General features: G+C 38.4%; 1 protein-coding gene across 1 annotated transcript; it reads left to right on the forward strand.

Annotated features, from left to right (window-relative positions):
- Window positions 1-2,490: 2,490 nt before the first annotated feature.
- Window positions 2,491-4,413, forward strand: LOC131218128 (regulator of nonsense transcripts UPF2-like). The gene is made up of 5 exons (XM_058212810.1): window positions 2,491-2,496; window positions 2,583-2,779; window positions 3,211-3,384; window positions 3,646-3,727; window positions 4,090-4,413. Exons 1-5 carry the CDS (start codon window positions 2,491-2,493, stop codon window positions 4,411-4,413), a joined length of 783 nt encoding a protein of 260 aa, XP_058068793.1.
- Window positions 4,414-20,149: the final 15,736 nt, after the last annotated feature.

A 20,149-nucleotide genomic window follows, 5' to 3' on the forward strand; every position in this document is an offset into this window, starting at 1 on the left:
ATTTTAAGATATTAACCAAAAAATGGGGCAAGTCCAAAGCTTAAGTGGACTACAAAGTAGGGACTGAATGTCCACCATTAAAAAAAACATTCATAGAAGTTTTGGATCAAGCTGATGTTTATGTTTTCTCTTCATTTATATCTTTTTGATATTATAAACATGTTGGATGTCAAATAAACATTATTGTGGGCCCAAGGAAGGTATCAACGGTGGAAATCATTATTCCACACTTTTTCGCATGGCATGGTACACTTGAGTTTTGGATTTACCGAAAATTGGGGATCAACCCATATCGTTCATCCATTTTTCGAGATAATTTTAGAGAATTATCCAAAAAATGAATCATATCCAAAGATTAAATGAACCACACCACAAATAAGGGGAACGGATTGACTACTCCCCCTAACACCATTCAATGGCTGGTGGTTGGTGCTCTATGAGCCCTACCATGATGTATGTGTTTAATCCATGTCGTCTATCTATTTTTAAAGATCATCTCACGATATGAGACAAAAAATGAGATATATCCAAATCTTAAGTGAACCACATTCCACGAAACAGTGTTGAATGAGCATCAACCATTAAAAAATACTTTGGGGTCATAAAAGTTTTGGATCAAACTGATTTTTGTTTTTCCCCTTCATTTGGCCCTGTATGACCTAATCAACCTATTGGATGTCAAATAAATAGTACAGTGGGCCTGAGGAGGATTTTAATGATGGATATATAATAATTTTTTAATCTATTATATGTGTATATATATATATGGGAAAAGGTTCCATGCGATCGAGCTTATGGGAACTTCTCGTACGGTCGAGCTATGTGGGCCCCACCGTGATGGTGTCAAACATCTACCCAATCAGTCAAATGCACCCTTCCATGGTGGGCGTGGGGGCTAAAAATCAAGTCAATTAGTGACTTTTTTGGGCCACACCACATACACAAGTTGAGAGGGCTTAAAAAAACTATATGTTCTATCTTAGCCGTCCATATATTTGGAAATATTATTTTAGAGTATGAAAAAACAAATCAGTTAGATCGAAGGCTCAAGTGGACCACACGGTAGGAAACATGGATATTAAATTACAATTGCTTCTTATAGTGTGGTCCACTTGTACCTTCAATATACTTTAAATTTGGTATCATGAACTGAAATAATTTAATAAAATTATTTATTAGATTGGATTAGCCAAATACATCATGGTGGGCCCCACGGAGCCCCTGTTCGGACTGTGCACGTCCGTAAATCTTATAAACACCCTAAATTTGGGCACGCACTCGAAACAGAGCCACGCCCAAACATGCTATTTCTCTCTCTCTCTCTCTCTCTCTCTCTCTCTCTCTCTCTCTCTCTCTCTCTCTCTCTCTCTCTCCCTCCGATCCCTAATCAGAGCATTCCCTAATCCTCTCTCCCTTCTGATCTCTCTCTCTCTCTCTCTCCCCCACTTCCTCTCTCTCAATCTCGCTGCCACTACGAAGGATTTCTTCCCCAAATCCGACAACCCATCTTTCCGGCGAGCATGAGTCTTTCCAATGAGCATCCCCTAAGTCAATCCCTCGCCATTGTTGGTATGTCTCTCTCAAACATTGAATGTTCAAGCCCTAATCTAAAGATTTCCATATTTTTTGTTTTGGGAATTAGGGTTTCAGGTTGTGGGAATTAGGGATTTATGATTTGGACAAGGGATTTTGAAATTTGGGAATTTTAGGTTTTGGATTTTGGGGAAATTAGGATTAGGGTTTTAGAGATTTAGGGTGGTGAAGTGTGGATATATCGCATGATACCAAGAAAAATGGCTATTAAAGCTGGGTTTTGTATCGCCCAGCTGGGATAACGGATATATCGGTGATATCACAAGATACTGAAAACACTGCATACAACTGGTAGTGTTAGTTTCTCTACAGTGGAAAACGTAAGGCATAATTTTCCAAAAAGTCTTAAAATCTCTTGCAGTTGATTTCATTGGATTAGCTCGCATATACTTGTTCCTTTCTTCAGCCTTCAACAATACTGATTTGCTTCCATCTCTTATGGGTTATGATTTTCTACTGAATTTGATGCATTTTTTTAGGGGCCTTAACATCACTGCAGATCAAAAGAAACTATTTAGGAAGGCAATTTACTCCTATTATGATGCCTCTGTTGATCTTCTTCAGTCTGAACATACTGTAAGAATCGTGAAACCTTTATTAGAGTTGGTTTTCAATGTGTCCAGTGGATTTTGGCCTTCATAATTAGGTAGTATTTGGATGTAGCATCAAATAGTAGTCGGGACTTCCAAAACAGCAAGACGCCATTTGCATATGGATGGGTGTGTAAAATGCCGCATTAAGCATTCTTCCATTTCCCATCCTCTACACCCCAAATCACAAGTGAGATATCTATGGGAAGGTCACGAATAAATGCCACTTGTATTTTGGTGCCACTGTACTGTTTTGACCTTTGGGTATCAGTATCTTCCCAACGCCCCCGTAATCTTTTAGTCTCAGATGCCTGTATTACCAGTGGATACCAATTTGGAAATGGTTGATGGCTTGATCATTGTACATGTCTTTTTCTTTCTTCATACTCCCTGTTTTAGTTATCCAGTTCTCTATTTTCCACGTGGTTAATCTGCCAACTTGCTGATGATAACTACTTTGCTGAGCAGTCACTGTGGCAGATGGAGAATGAAAACGCAAAGGTCTTGAATGCTAAAGGAGAACTTAGTGATGAAAATGTGAATGCATATGAAAAGCTAAGGAAGTCGTTTGACCACTTATTCCGTGGTGTCTCCTCGTACTTTTATCTGTCAACTTGTTTGTCTTTATTGTCTCCTTGAATGTTTAAACTCTCTTCTTTTGAATTTTAAAAGGGATGTTGAACTTAGATTGTTGTTCGATATGTTTGATTACTGAATCCCTCTCAGATTATTGGAAATAAGCACCATTGGAAACATGCTTGGTGCTCATCTATTTTTCTGTACTATCTATGAAGTCACCAAAACTAATGGCAACAGGCAGTCTCTGCTGTGCTTATGGTCAAGTCCACCATGGCTGATTTTAGGTTTTTGACTGTAGAGAAGAATTAAGGAAATGGAAAGATACTGCTTTCTGAAATGATTGTGTAGTTGATGATATAAGTTCATTTTTGTGTTTCTTTATTTTCTTTTGGATGATTCTATATTGGATATATCCACTTCGCATTCTCATTAAACCTTTTCTTTGCAGTTTAGCCGAAGCACTTGAAATGCAACCTCCTGTAATGCCGGAAGATGGTCACACTAGGGTTACGACTGGAGAAGATTCATCATTTCTTGCTTCTGGAAAAGAATCTTCTGCTCTTGAACCTATATGGGATGATGAAGATACAAGGGCCTTTTATGAATGTTTACCTGATCTCAGGTCTGGTTTACCATTGTTTTTTTTTTTTTTCATCAACTGATAGTTGTAGACTCTGGGTTATTGTCAGACATTTTTGGGGATCTGGTCATGTATCTATCCATGTTTCCTGTTGAATCATTGTTATCATCATCTCAATTCTAAGCCTTATCCCAACTAATTGGTGTTGGCTACCCTAATCCTGTTCCACAATTCCACTCTATCAAGGATCATCTCCTTATTTAATATGGGTATCCTAAAGATTGTTTTCTACGTTCTTTACAGAGCATTTGTTCCAGCTGTATTACTGGGAGAAGTTGAACCAAAGCTGAATGAGCAATCTGCGAAGACACAAGAGCAACAAACTGTAAAGATTCTTCTTTCTTGAATATATTTGCTTGTCTATAGTTTATGCATGCTCAGGGCTACCAATAAAATGTGGACAGGGGAGCCTGACCACTATCTAGATGAGGGCTCAATGATAAGGGCTGCTGGTATTATCTCATGCTCATTTTGGTTGCAATTATGTGGATGGGAGCACTCACCCACCATCCATGTTCGAGGGATGCCCCAAATGGCCTGCTTCCCCGAAATGCAGATCTGGGAATGCAAAAACAGCACCATCTGCATTCTGGGGCACATCCAAGCAACCCTTATTCTATGTATGTGGCATTCCTAAGATGATTTATTCTTCTATCATCCCACTTACTGTAGTTTTTCGGTCCTAAGGAATCGGTGCCAGAGCCAGACCAGAGTCAAATGGTGGTACAAGACAATGTAGAGGCCTCTGCCGATTCTGAATTTTCACAGGATGGAAAAGCAGATGAAAAAGGTAAGGACAAAGAGGATAAAGAAAAAGAAAAGATTAGCGACTCTGACAAGGAGAAAGCAAAGGAAAAAGATGCTGAAAGAAAAGGAGAAGCTGAGAAGGAGAAGCTGAAAAGTCTTGATGGAACGAATTTGGATGGTTTGTTGCAGAGGCTTCCTGGCTGCGTGAGCCGGAACCTTATTGATCAGTTGACTGTAACCACCTTAGTTGCACAAACTGTCTAACCAGGTGCTGCTCCCACTTCTAATCATGCTTTGTGCTTGTGCTCCTGCTTCTTAGCTGTTTATGCTTGCTAACATTTTTGAAACTCGAATTTGTTGATACTTTGCTGCGTGATTAATGCAGTTACTAAAATAAAATTTTGGGGGGCGGGGGGTTTCCTAAAGTGAAACTTGGCATTCCTCTTGCTTTAGACAACCCTTATTCTCATGTGTTGAAGTTGGAAACTGTCGTGGCAACAATGCCCAGGTTCTCATGTCACACCATCCAGCAATGGCTGATATGTGTGAAACCGAAGATAAACCTTGTCATCAACTTGGATTTCATGTTCAGTGTGCTTTTTGTTGTCTTCTGGCTTCCCACATACCTAGGAGTTAGGACCACTGGAGATTTTCTTTGTGAAGGGATTCAACCTGATCATGGACTTGCCACTCTTAGCCTGCTAATGTACTGGAGTCATTCTGGTGGTGTCAGTTAATGTGTAGGTTGTCTTTGTTAATGTACTACCTTGCATGCCATTTGCTTATTGGGCTCATGATTGACGGTGTTATACCCATAGTTCAAAAAACACCATACGAAAAAAGAAGAAGAAGTTAACGGCAGGTGTTTACATTCAGCTGGGTTTCAATTGTTAAAAAGATTATAAAAAATTTAGTCAAAGAAATGGAAACAGTAAAAAAATCAGAGAATGGGAAGTTCAGGTTTATTATGATTTCAACTCCAAAAAATGGAATGAAAAAGAAAACGGTTATATATCCACTTGTGTTGACATACTAACCTTCAACTAAAATGGATAAATTTCGACATGCCTAAGGAACAATGTACATAAGTAATCAAATGGTGTGTTAATATAATTCTTTGCTTCTCTCAAATCCTTTGTTTTCAAGTAATCCTTATATAAACAATTTGTCTCCATAAAAATTTCACCTTCTACTAAATTCCATCAATGGATGGTGAATACCAATCTTTGTTCTTTTGTATCTCCCTCGAAAGTTTTTTTTTTTAATAACAATTATTCTCTTTTAAGGTTTCTCATCTACCCGATTGGTGCTCCAATGTTTCCATCGATAGCATTAGCTGCCCATTTTGATCAATAGCCGAATCCGACATTCTTGAATTGCTTGCTTCATGCTGGGAATATTCTATGAACATTGAGAAGTGATGTTCCATATCATGGACCGGATTCCCTTCATTCAGCAACCAATCCCACTTTTCCTTGTTGAAGGACATGAGTTGCCATTGTTGCAAGCTATTCCATTGTGACTTGCTCATGTTCTCCACAGCTTCCTGCAACAGCCTCATCTCCATCACTAATTTCTGAAGCGCATCTCATCAACCATGGCTCTGATACCAATTTGTTATGGCCCTCTCAGAAACCCATAACGTAAGGGTGTTAAAATGGAGAAAAGGGCGAAAATTGAATAAATAAAGGAAAGAAGAAATCGATATCTTGGATGGGTGATCATCCACCTTAAACAAACTTAATATTTTTCTTCATTTCCATCTCTCTAGCCATTATAGCTCCTTAAGGGCCTGTTTGGATCCGTAGAATGAAAAAGAGGAAACAATGTTTTCCTAGAAATGATATTTTCAAGAAATGGGGTGGAAGCAAATGATATTTTTGCCATTTGTTTTCACAGAAAAGTTTCCTACAAATTGGTTTTAATTTCCATTTCTCTTGTTTGGCTAACATATTTTCATGGAATTAATTTACTTGGTATATATTGGCCTAAACAGCAATTTTGATTCAAGGCCCATTTGGATAATCTTACATTACCATTTGGCTCAACTTAATTTACTTGGTTTTTAACTTGATATATTTGTGGATATATATAGATCCATGTATCATCATGCATGTTTAATGATGTGTATAGGTAAATTCATTTTTTTTATTCCTTATATTGTTTCCCAGTTATATTTGTGTTGGTTTCAGAGTACAGGTAGCAATAGAAAGTGTTGGTCGATTGTGGCTTATAGACAAAGGGATGAGTAACCAACAATACGAATATGGGAGGCCTTCCCCAGGTATCCAAATGCTTTTAGATATAATTATGTTGTTTTTAAATGTATTAGATCGAAATTGATGGAGCAGACCCGGATGTGCGTCGGAGCTATCCGGATGTTGAGCGGGGGTCCCTGGAAGGTGGGAACCGCTGTTATGACCATGATGAAGCTGTCCATTTCCTATGGACAGCATTGGAGTGGCCTGACCATTTGGACAGGTCATGTTTATGTATTAACTCGAAATTGATGGAGCATACCGGGATTTGCGTCGGAGCTATCCGGATGTTGAGCGGGGGTCCCTGGAAGGTGGGACCGCTGTTATGACCATGATGAAGCTGTCCATTTCCTATAGACAGCATTGGAGGGGCCTGGCCATTTGGACATGCCGTGTTTATGTATTTGATCGAAATTAATGGAGCAGACCCGGATATGCGTCGGAGCTATTCGGAAGAGCGAGGTTCCTTGGAAAGAGGGAACCGCTATTATGACCATGATGAAGCTGTCCATTTTTATGAACAGCATTGGAAGGGCCTGGCTATTTGCGCCGGATGGCCGTATTTATATCTGTATTTGCAGGGACCATACCCTTAACCTAAACCAAAACCTATGACCTAAAACCTTAATCTATAACCTAAACCTCAACCTTAACCTAAACCTAAACCTTAACCTAAAACCTAAAACCTAAACCTAAACCTAAACCTAAAACCTAAATGTATTCTCAAATCCCTAAACCTAAACATACACTTAATCCTAATCTTAACTCCCTAACCTAAACCTATACCTAAACTTGAAAACCCAAACATAAACCCAATCCCGAACCCGAACCTAAACCTTAACCTTAACCTATTCTCAATTCCCTAAACCTATATCTTATAACCTAAACCTAAACCTAAACCTAAACATAAACCTTAACCTATACCTATAACCTTAACCTAAACCTAAACCTTAACCTTAAACTTAACCCAAACCCAAACCTGATCCTGAACCCGAACCCGATTTCCCAAACCTAAACCTCAACCTATTCTCAATTCCCTAAACCTTAACCTATAACCTAACCTAAACCTAAATCTATAACCTAAACCTAAACCTAAAACCTAAGTGTATTCTCAAATCCTTAAACCTAAACCTACACCTAATCCTAATCTCAACTCCTTAACCTAAACTTAAACCTAAATTTGAAAACCCAAACCTAAACCCGAACCCGAACCCGATTTCCTAAACCTAAACATTAACCTATTCTCAATTCCCTATACCTATATCTTATAACCTATACCTAAACCTAAACCTATAACCTATAACCTTGACCTAAACCTAAACCTAAACCTGTAACCTATAACCTAAACCTAAACCTAAAACCTAAATGTATTCTCAAATCCCTAAACCTAAACCTACACCTAATCCTAATCTCAACTCCCTAACCTAAACCTAAACCTAAACTTGAAAACCAAAACCTAAACCCGATCCCGAACCCGAACCCGATTTCCTAAACCTAAACCTTAACATGTTCTCAATTCTTTAAACTTATAGCTTATAACCTAAACCGAAACATAAACCTAAACCTAAACCTATAACCTAAACATAAACCTAAAACCTAAATGTACTCTTAAATCCCTAAACCTAAACCTACACCTAATCCTAATCTCAACTCCCTAACCTAAACCTAAACCTAAACTTGATAACCCAAACCCAAACCCGATCCTGATCCCGAACCTGATTTCCTAAATCTAAACCTCAACCTATTCTCAATTCCTTAAACCTTAACCTATACCTAACCTAAACCTAAATCTATAACCTAAACCTAAACCTAAACCTAAGTGTATTCTCAATTCCCTAAACCAAAACCTACACCTAATCCTAATCTCAACTCCTTAACCTAAACTTAAACTCAATCCCGAACCCGATCCCAATTTCCTAAACCTAAACATTAACCTATTCTCAATTCCCTAAACCTATATCTTATAACCTAAACCTAAACCTAAACCTAAACCTAAACCTATAACCTATAACCTTAAACTAAACCTAAACTTAAACCTGTAACCTATAACCTAAACCTAAACCTAAAACCTAAATGTATTCTCAAATCCCTAAACCTAAACCTACACCTAATCCTAATCTCAACTCCCTAACCTAAACCTAAACCTAAACTTGAAAACCCAAACCTAAACCCGATCCCGAACCCGAACCCGATTTCCTAAACCTAAACCTTAACCTATTCTCAATTCCCTAAACCTATAGCTTATAACCTAAACTAAAAACTATAACCTAACCAAACCTAAACCTATAACCTATAACCTAACTAAATCCTAAAACCTAAATGTATTCTAAATCCCTAAACCTAAACCTAACAAACCTAATCCTAATCTCAACTCCCTAACCTAAACCTAAACCTAAACTTGAATAACCCAAACCTAAACCCGATCCCGAACCCGAACCCGATTTCCTAAACCTAAACCTCAACCTATTCTTAATTCCCTAAACCTTAACCTATAACCTAACCTAAACCTAAATCTATAACCTAAACCTAAACCTATAACCTAAGTGTATTCTCAAATCCTTAAACCTAAACCTACACCTAATCCTAATCTCAACTCCTTAACCTAAACTAAAACCTAAACTTGATCCCGAACCCGAACTCGATTTCCTAAACCTAAACCTTAACCTATTCTCAATTCCCTAAACCTATATCTTATAACCTAAACCTAAACCTAAACCTAAACCTATAACCTATAACCTAAACCTAAACCTAAACCTGTAACCTATAACCTAAACCTAAACCTAAAACCTAAATGTATTCTCAAATCCCTAAACCTAAACCTACACCTAATCCTAATCTCAACTCCCTAACCTAAACCTAAACCTAAACTTGAAAACCCAAACCTAAACCCGATCCCGAACCCGAACCCGATTTCCTAAACCTAAACCTTAAACTATTCTCAATTCCCTAAACCTATAGCTTATAACCTAAACGGAAACCTTAACCTAAACCTAAACCTAAACCTAAACCTATAACCTATAACCTAAACCTAAACCTAAAACATAAATGTATTCTTAAATCCCTAAACCTAAACCTACACCTAATCCTAATCTCAACTCCCTAACCTAAACCTAAACCTAAACTTGATAACCCAAACCTAAACCCGATCCTGAACCCGAACCCGATTTCCTAAACCTAAACCTTAACCTATTCTCAATTCCCTAAACCTTAACCTATAACCTAACCTATACCTAAATCTATAACCTAAACCTAAACCTAAAACCTAAGTGTATTCTCAAATCCTTAAACCTAAACCTCCACCTAATCCTAATCTCAACTCCTTAACCTAAACTTAAACCTAAATTTGAAAACCCAAACCTAAACCCGAACCCGAACCCGATTTCCTAAACATAAACATTAACCTATTCTCAATTCCCTATACCTATATCTTATAACCTATACCTAAACCTAAACCTATAACCTTGACCTAAACCTAAACCTAAACCTGTAACCTATAACCTAAACCTAAACCTAAAACCTAAATGTATTCTCAAATCCCTAAACCTAAACCTACACCTAATCCTAATCTCAACCCCCTAACCTAAACCTAAACCTAAACTTGAAAACCAAAACCTAAACCCGATCCCGAACCCGAACCCGATTTCCTAAACCTAAACCTTAACATATTCTCAATTCCCTAAACTTATAGCTTATAACCTAAACCTATACCTATAACCTATAACCTAAACATAAACCTAAAACCTAAATGTATTCTTAAATCCCTAAACCTAAACCTACACCTAATCCTAATCTCAACTCCCTAACTTAAACCTAAACCTAAACTTGATAACCCAAACCCGATCCTAAACCCGAACCCGACTTCCTAAATCTAAATCTTAACCTATAACATAACCTATACCTAAATCTATAACCTAACCCTAAACCTAAAACCTAAGTGTATTCTCAAATCCTTAAACCTAAACCTACACCTAATCCTAATCTCAACTCCCTAACCTAAACCTAAACCTAAACTTGAAAACCCAAACCTAAACCCGATCCCGAACCCGAACCCGATTTTCTAAACTTAAACATTAACCTATTCTCAATTCCCTAAACCTATATCTTATAACTTAAACCTAAACCTAAACCTAAACCTAAACCTAAACCTATAACCTATAACTTTAACCTAAACCTAAACCTAAACCTATAACCTATAACCTAAACCTAAACCTAAACCTAAAACCTAAATGTATTCTCAAATCTTTAAACCTAAACCTACACCTAATCCTAATCTCAACTCCCTAACCTAAACATAAACTTAAACTTGAAAACTCAAACCTAAACCCGATCCCGAGCCCGAACCTGATTTCCTAAACTTAAACCTTAACCTTTTCTCAATTCCCTAACCTATATCTTATAACCTAAACCTAAGCCTAAACCTAAACCTTAACCTAAACCTAAACCTGTAACATGTAACCTGTAACCTATAACCTAAACCTAAACCTAAAACCTAAATGTATTCTGAAATCCCTAAACCTAAACCTAAAACCTAAATGTATTCTGAAATCCCTAAACCTAAACCTACACCTAATCCTAATCTTAACTCCCTAACCTAAACCTAAACCTAAACTTGAAAACCAAAACCTAAACTCGATCCCAAACCCCAACCCGATTTCCTAAACCTAAACCTTAACCTATTCTCAATTCCCTAAACCTATAGCTTATAACCTAAACCTAAACCTAAACCTAAAACCTAAATGTATTCTCAAATCCCTAAACCTAAACCTACGCCTAATCCTAATCTCAACTCCCTTACCTAAACCTAAACCCGATCCCGAACCCGAACCCGATTTCCTAAACCTAAACCTTAACCTATTCTCAATTCCCTAAACATATTGCTTATAACCTAAACCGAAACCTAAACCTATACCTTAACCTAAACCTAAACCTAAACCTATGACATATAACTTAAACATAAACCTAAAACTTAAATGTATTCTCAAATCCCTAAACCTAAACCTACACATAATCTTAATCTCAACTCCCTAACCTAAACCTAAACCTAAACTTGAAAACCCAAACCTAAACCTAATCCCGAACCCGAACCCGATTTCTTAAACCTAAACCTAAATGTATTCTCAAATCCCTAAACCTAAACCAACACCTAATCCTAATCTCAAGTCCCTAACCTAAACCCAAACTTAAACTTGAAAACTCAAACCAAAACCCGAACCCGATTTCCTAATCCTAAACCTTAACCTATTCTCAATTCCTTAAACCGATAGCTTATAACCTAAACCTAAACCTAAACCTAAACCTATAACTTATAACCTAAACCTAAACCGAAACCTAAACCTGTAACCTATAACCTAAACCTAAACCTAAAACCTAAATGTATTCTCAAATCCCTAAACCTAAACCTACACCTAATCCTAATCTCAACTCCCTAACCTAAACCTAAACTTGAAAACCCAAACCTAAACCCAATCTCGAACCCGAACCCGATTTCCTAAACCTAAACCTTAACCTATCCTCAATTCCCTAAACCTATAGCTTATAAACTATACCTAAACCTAAACCTAAACCTATAATATATAACTTAAACCTAAACCTAAAACCTAATATATTCTCAAATCCCTAAACCTAAACCTACACCTAATCCTAATCTCAACTCCCTAACCTAAACCTAAACCTAAACTTGAAAATCCAAACGTAAACTCGATCCCGAACCCAAACCCGATTTTTTAAACCTAAACCTTAACCTATTCTCAATTCCCTAAACCTATAGCTTATAACCTGAACCTAAACCTAAACCTATTCTCAATTCCCTAAACCTATAGCTTATAACCTAAACCTAAACCTAAACTTAAACTTTAACCTAAACCAATAACCTAAACCTAAACCTAAACCTAAACCTAAAACCTAAATGTATTCTCAAATCCCTAAACCTAAACCTATACCTAATCCTAATCTCAACTCCTTAACCTAAACCTAAACCTAAACTTGAAAACCCAAACCTAAACCCGATTCCAAACCCGTACCCAATTTCCTAAACCTAAATATTAACATATTCTCAATTCCCTAAACCTATAGCTTATGACCTAAACCTAAAGCTTAACCTAAACCTATAACCTATAACCTAAACCTAAACCTAAAACCTAAATGTATTCTCAAATCCCTAAACCTAAACCTACACCTAATCCTAATCTCAACTCCCTAACCTAAACCTAAACCTAAACTTGAAAATCCAAACTTAAACCCGATCCTGAACCCGAACCCGATTTCCTAAACCTAAACCTTAACCTATAACCTAACCTAAACCTAAACTTATAACTTAAACATAAGCCTAAAACCTAAACCTGAACCTAAAATCGAAATGTATTCTCAAATCCCTAAACCTAAACCTACACCTAATCCTAATCTCAACTCCCCAACCTAAACCTAAACCTAAACTTGAAAACCCAAACCTAAACCTGATCCTGAACCCGAACCCGATTTCCTAAACCTAAACCTTAACCTATAACCTAACATAAACCTAAACCTATTACCTGCACTTATAACCTAAACCTATAACCTAAACATAAGCCTAAAACCTAAACCTAAACCTAAAATCGAAATGTATTCTCAAATCCTTGAACCTAAACCTACACCTAATCCTAATCTCAACTCCCTAACCTAAACTTAACCCTAAACTTGATAACCCAAACCTAAACCTGATCCCAAACTCGGACCTGATTTCCTAAACCTAAACCTTAACCTTAACTTATTCTCAATTCCCTAAAGCTATAACCTATATACTATAACCTATAACTAAAACCTAAACCTTAACTTAAACCTATAACCTAAGCCTAAACCTTAACCTAAACCAAAACTTATAACCTAAACCTTAACTTATAACCTATAACCTATAACCTAAACTTATAACCCATAACCTAAAACCTAATCCTAAACCTAAACCTAAACCTAAAACCTAAAATCTAAACCTAAACCTAAACCTATTTTAATGATCAGCTTTATTTTTAAAAAGTGCCCACTTTTTTAGAAGAAGTTTATGCAATTCTTCATGATTCTGAATTATAATGTTTTGTTGGTTTAATATTTTTTTTTCAGGTGAAAGACACAAAAAGAAAATTGTTGCTGATTTTTTTTCTTTTTTTATTTATGATGTTAAACTTATATGTATTTATGTATGGATGAATGTAATGTGGATAAGATTGCTTGTGTTTGGATGGATGTAGTTTATGCTTGGATGAATGTAGTTTATGTTGGATTTACGTAGTTTGGGTTGTTTAGATGAATGTGAATGTGAATATGATGAAATATATTATATAACAAGTGTATATCAGGAAGAATGCGATGAAATATATTGTAACAGGTGTATATTGACCCTCTTATAAAGGACGGTCCATGACAGTCCTTTTTAAGGACGGTCTATGGCCGTCCTTTGAAGGCCCATAAGAGACGGTCCATGACAGTCTTTTTTAAGGACGGTCCATGACCGTCCTTTTAAAGGACGGTCTATGGCCGTCCTTTGAAGGCTTTTTTAAGTACAGTCCATGACCATCCTTTTAAAGGACGGTCGATGGCCGTCCTTTAAAGGCTTATAAGAGACTGTCTGAGACCATCCTTTTTAAGGACGGTTCACGACCGTCCTTTTTTAGGACGGTCCATGACCGTCCTTTTTGGTCATTTGAGACGGTTTTGCGTAGTGCAACCCATTTAGGCCTGAAAGAGTCCAAAAATCTGGTTACATACATGGACCCAATTAACCCAACTATGGTGAGCCTCAAAAGTGTATTAACTAAGCCCAAGATTAAGGGAAATAAAGGCATGAATTTTCCCCTCCAAGGTCCTCACAATATGGTGGGCCCCAACTCCTTAAAACTTCAGCCCAAAAGCAATGCACATATATAATATCTTACTGGATTTTATTCCACCAGCTTTCTAGGCCTACTGAAGCCTAGTAAAATGTTCATCTGATTGGGACACAAGTCCAAGTGGTCCAGCAATAAAGTCAGAGGGTCCCACCACATAAGAGTACACCAATGTACATTAGAAATAGGAGGGCCACACTGTTGGACCAAAGTCCAGTAGCAACCCACAGTGGGTGTTCCACAATTGGGCCTGGGCGGTCCAATGGGTTGGATGCCCAGCCCTATCCAAACGCTAAAGGTGGGCACGTCCAAGTGGGCCACAAAAATGGGTGGACACATGGATAAAATACATAATCATGGTGGGCCATATCATGGTGGGACGGCCAGCCTTGCTTGACGTCAACATCATGGACATCTAGCAGGGTGGACCGGTCTAGCCACTTACAATCCAATTTTCGGTGGCCCAATTGGCCCAAAATCAATTTAGGTGGGTCCCAGAAAGGGTGGGCCACTCAGGAATTAATTTTAGAATTTTACGAGCATGATAAGTATTTTTAAGAATTAGGACAGCAATACATGTTAAAAAAATCTGGTAGTGCAGAAATCCTGCTGACCCCATGTTTGGCACCACATGGGGTGGGCCTAAGCTTGTCTAAACCAGTGGAAAATTGGTGGCAAGGGTGGTCCTACTCATGAAAAGAAAGTGGGGTCCACTGGGGTGGCCCACTTATTCCAGAAACTTATGTAAAAATGATCATTTCCAACTTGCAGTGTTGCTGAACTGTCCAGAAATTTCTGGACAGTTAGCCCACTTTGGCCCATCCCATGGGTCTCAATCATTGGAGAGATGGTGTGGGCCCCATTCCACATCAAAGTGGGGTCCATGCACTACAAAATTCCCAAAGAAATTTGGGAGAAAAGGGCATGCAAATAGATCCAAACATTAACTCAAAATTCATGCTCAAACTGGGCCTGAAATCTGGACAGCAACACATGTTGTACTTATTTCAGCCCATATAAATTAATCCAAGGGCTTATTGCCCTGATTCATCAAGTGGGGCCCACCTTGATGGGTTGGTAAATTTTCAAATCCATTAGTGCATTAAACTCTCCATGAAAAATCAAGTTTGGAGGCCACCTAACCCATGCATGCATGGTGGGCCTGGACGTCCAACAAGGTGGGTTTGGACGTCCCTTCTCCCTGATGGATCTGAGATGTTGTTGACCTTCTTAGTGGGCCATACATCATCAGAAATAAATAGGAGAAAAGGAAAAGAAAGGGAGAGAGAAGGAGAGTGATCCGGCCATTGGTGGAAGGCCCGCCACTAATGGACCTTCCACACTATAATCTATGTCATCCACTATGTACATATATTACATGCAAGCTACTATACATCAAGAAAAGTTATTGGAGGGTGGAGACACCTTTCCTCACTATGCATGTAATGGCTTAAATGGCCTATGAGATGCTAGAATGAAGAGAAAGTACATCATGGTCGATCCATGGAGAATGGCCCACCATGGAAGAACTGAGTAAGATCTAGGCCCATGGCCTCCATCCTAGGAGCCATGTAGGACCTCCACCATGGATTGGTGAGTCCTACATGCTTCCATGAATGCAAGTAAAAGAAATAATAGGAGAAGAAAGAGAGACAGGAAGCCAAGAAGAGCACCCACCTCCAAAGATGCCTTCAAAACTCCAAGGGTAGTGTTCTAGGGCTTCAAGAGGAGAAGATTCAAGGGTGTAGATGGGATTTTCAAAGGGTTAGATGGAGGGGGAAATAGGGAAGAAAGTGGCTGGAGTGGAGGGAGCTTGGGGACGTTTTAGCAATGGAGGGAGGGAATGAGAGAATGAGAGGGAGAGAGGGAGAAGGGAGGGGTGTATACTAAAGCACTCATTGCTCTCTTAGTTAGGGAAGAGTAAGGTCATGATGGTGCATGGGGGGTAAAGCCCAAATCACATGATTATTTCTCTAGAAAATGTAGCCTAGGCTAGGCTATGATAGGTTAGGTGCTAGGCATGATAGGCTAGGTAGCTAACTAGGGTAGCTTTTATAGGAGAAAGTACACTAGGGTGGGCCCCATGGGAAAACCTGTACACCCTACTAGGTGGGGTCCACAAACATGATCAAAGGCTCAAAATGATGTATGCCTACAACTTATGATCTACAACTTGGATGGATGCACGGGACGCGACATCAGAACCGCGGTGATGATACAGACAAGATGGCATAGGTTTCGGTCTGATCCGAGTCGGGTCAACGTGAACGAACTTAAGGACGACTGCAAACACTACCCGAAGGTTGCGGGTCGCCGAGATTCAACCGATAAGACCGCGAGACCAAGATGAACAAGATGCATACTTACACACACACATGCACACATGCAAATTCGGTTCGCGTCTCACATTAATGAATTTTGCACACCGTCATGAACCGTCGCGAGACGATTCAAAGGCAGGAAGGGACTATCTGGTGTAACTGAGAGCCTTATATACAAGGCTGAGTTTTTTTACTGTTGCAGAGATAATCGTTGTGTATGAAAAGGTCCTACAATAATCATAACCATACGAAAACCATTGTATTAAACAACAAGCATGTAACGGTTATAACCATGCAACAATAAATGGTTAGAAAACAATCATAAATGGCTAGTTTCAATAGTCATAAATGGCTAGTTTTTCAACAATTAGAAAATGATTATATTATTTTTAACCTGAACCATAACCCCTAGCCCCAAGTGCCTATAAAAGCAAGGCTTGTTGGGATCATTTCATCAGTGGCAAAAGCAAACATGTCTCCTCTTCTCTCCAGCTCTAAAAACATTTCACATGGTGGTTCAACTCACTACTTAGCGAGTCAACTTAGCATATGACTCGATGAGTTAACTCAGCATCCAACACAATGAGTTAAATCAAGACCCTAACTCAGTGAGTTTATAAACTCGGTGAAAACCTTTTTTCTACTCTTTCCTAGTAAGTTAGGACTACAAATCAGAATTTTCTAAATAGTATGTGTTAAACGAGTTCCTACAGGGGCTTCTTCATGATTGCTACACGTAAAACCTATTATGTTAGTCGTATCCTGAAAGAGATTTGCCACATAGTGATCAGGGTCAAATATTGCATATCAGACCCCAGTAATTACCAGATTTTACGTATATGATAATGCTTAATGGAGTATTTTAATTGTATTTTTGTTACAGGATGAAGTCAGGAGCGTTAATTGAAAATTGATGTTAAAGGCATGGATTTCATGATCCAAAGTCTCCAGAGCACGGGATAGACTCCAGAGAACCAATAATGAAGATTTTACACGCCTGAGATCTGAGGAAAGCAAGCCAAAGGGGCCCGAAAAGGGTCCAGAATGCAAGATCACATGGTTCCCGATATCCAATCAGTTCGAAACTTCATACATGGGATGAGGGCCGTAAATTAACCGTACATATTAAATTTCAGCCATAGAAGATCTCGGGAAGTGGTCCAACGGACAGATCAGCCTATTAATCTCTAAATTGGGGCCCACCTGATATTTGGAACTGCCTCAACCTTTGTATTGACGGTTTAAATAAGTTGAGAAACAGGATGGATGGATTGGATTTCTCGAAACCATCACAGTGGACCCCATATGTATAGCATGTGTACATAGTGCACATGTGCACCGCCCGTATACCGAACGACCTGCGTCGGGTCAGCAACGCTGACCCGAACTGTTTCTTAAAAACGGAAAATCTCCGTTTCCAGCGCTCCACGAACCGAACCGTTGTCGTCGGTTGTGGGGCCCACCTATTGTCCAAATGGACAATCCAAACCGTCCATCCGCTTCCTGAGGTCGATATCGTCATCGCCTAGATGTCCGTTTGGTTCCATACATATGTACGGACGTTGATCGCTGAAAAAACGTAAAATGGACGGTGAGTTCAAAACTCCGTGGGTTGCACCGAATCCACCCCAAAACCAGTCAATTCCTACTGATTTTTCGAGCTGAAACCAATGGACGACGTGGATTCCTGTGAAAAGTCCAGGAATGGGCCCCACAATCATCGCAGCGTCGGTTTGGCGTCCGCGTAGCGTCTTCCGCTGGCCGTTTTTGCGAAGGTTTGTGGGCCCCGTACGTCACGCGTACGGCCGATCTGACCCGTCCATCGTGTAGAGGGCATCGAGAGCTTCAAAACCATGTTGATATTCCTCGCCCATGCGTACACATGTGTGCGGTACAGAGGCCACAAACAGGCCGTCTTGTGACGTTCAAAACTGTTTTTTTTTTAGATTTCTTCTGTGGGCCGCGCTAATGGACCTTCAAAACTACCCATTCTTGACTGAAATTTCATCCTGAATCCAATGGACGGGGTAGATTTTTCAGAAAATGCCTCTGTGGGGCCCACCGATCACGGCTGCGAAAATTTGTACTCCGAGTCCTTCTACGACTCTGCCACCGAGCCATCCAGCAGCTATAAAATGGGAGTTTTGGACGTGGGAAAGGCATTGAGAACCATTCAGAACCAGGGGATGGATTCGAGATCTGAAGCAAGGAAGAGAAGAAAGAGAAGAAAGAGAAGAAAGAAGAGAGAGATCGATTGGTTTGGTGTTTAATTTTTATGAATTTTATTTAATATTTTTCATGAATTTTATGGGTCACTAATCTCTCAGCTAGGGCTGAGATGAAGCCCCTAATTTGATTAGCTCTTGTATTGGTTGATTTACTTTGAATTTCAATTAATTTGTTTCTTTCTTTAAGTGGGCTTTATGGGTTTAAATTCTATACTTCTCCATCTATGAACTTGATTAAAGTATATATATGGATGTTGTTTGGATGCTTATTATAGGTACTTGTGTCTGATCAAGAACAAGTTTCCTATAGAGGAAGAAACAGGGTGCTTTAATGAATGTACATTCCATGTACCCAACCAAGGATATGGGATATGTCATTCATGGCATTGCTTAAAGGAATTAGACAGTTTGTATGCCCGATTAAGGACACAGATTGTGCTTTCTCTATTTAAGTGGTATCAATCTAGATCAAGGTGAATCAACAGACAAAACAAGGGTTAGGATAATTAGGGGTGGATTCGAAAGTCCTAGTGCTTTCTCTCTGATTGAATTTTCTTCCCTGTTCTTAATTGTTTTTTTTTTCCTCTGAAATTGTGCTTAGTAATTCATTCCATTATTTGTTGGATTAGTTAAGGAGAATCGTAGATTTGAATTGTGACGACCAGTCCTCGTGGGAACGATCTCGTAATACGTACCGTATCTGCATCTGATTCGTATACTTGCGAGTTGAAATATCATTTAAATCGTGTTGGTTTAAATAAAACATCAAGTTTTTGGCGCCGTTGCCGGGGACTGTTTTGTTCCTATTGGATTTAGGATTCTCTCTTATCATAATTCATAGTCTTAGGTTTTTTACTAACTCTAGGTTAAATTTTTTTTGAAACTAACCTATTTCCTGTTTTGTAGGGACCTGACATAAACTACTAATTTGGTAATCTCTTTCCAAATTTTCTATTTTTTTTCTAATTTCTATTTTTAGAATTAAGGTTTTATTTTTTTTTAGGAAGTTTCTATCTCTAGGCTATTTTATTTTTTTTTATTTCCTATTTTCTAATTCTAGATTCTGATTCTTCTTTCAAGTAACTTTCTATTTTCTAGTTTAGGTTTTATTATTAGAAGAGTTTTTAGGTTTTATTTTTTTAGAAAGTTTCTTTCTTATTTTCTAATTTCCTATTTTTTAGAAATTTTCCCTTTTTAGAAACTAACTTAGCTTTTATTTCTAAGATTATAATTTTTTTTTTTTTTTTTTTTTTTTTTTTTTTTTTTTTTTAGCATTATCTTAGTAAATTTAATTTATTTTTGTTTTCTTTTTGTTTACAGGAATTAAGGAAGGAAGCTGC

This window comes from Magnolia sinica, chromosome 11 (genome assembly GCF_029962835.1).
Source record: "Magnolia sinica isolate HGM2019 chromosome 11, MsV1, whole genome shotgun sequence".
Classification (NCBI taxonomy): domain Eukaryota; kingdom Viridiplantae; phylum Streptophyta; class Magnoliopsida; order Magnoliales; family Magnoliaceae; genus Magnolia; species Magnolia sinica.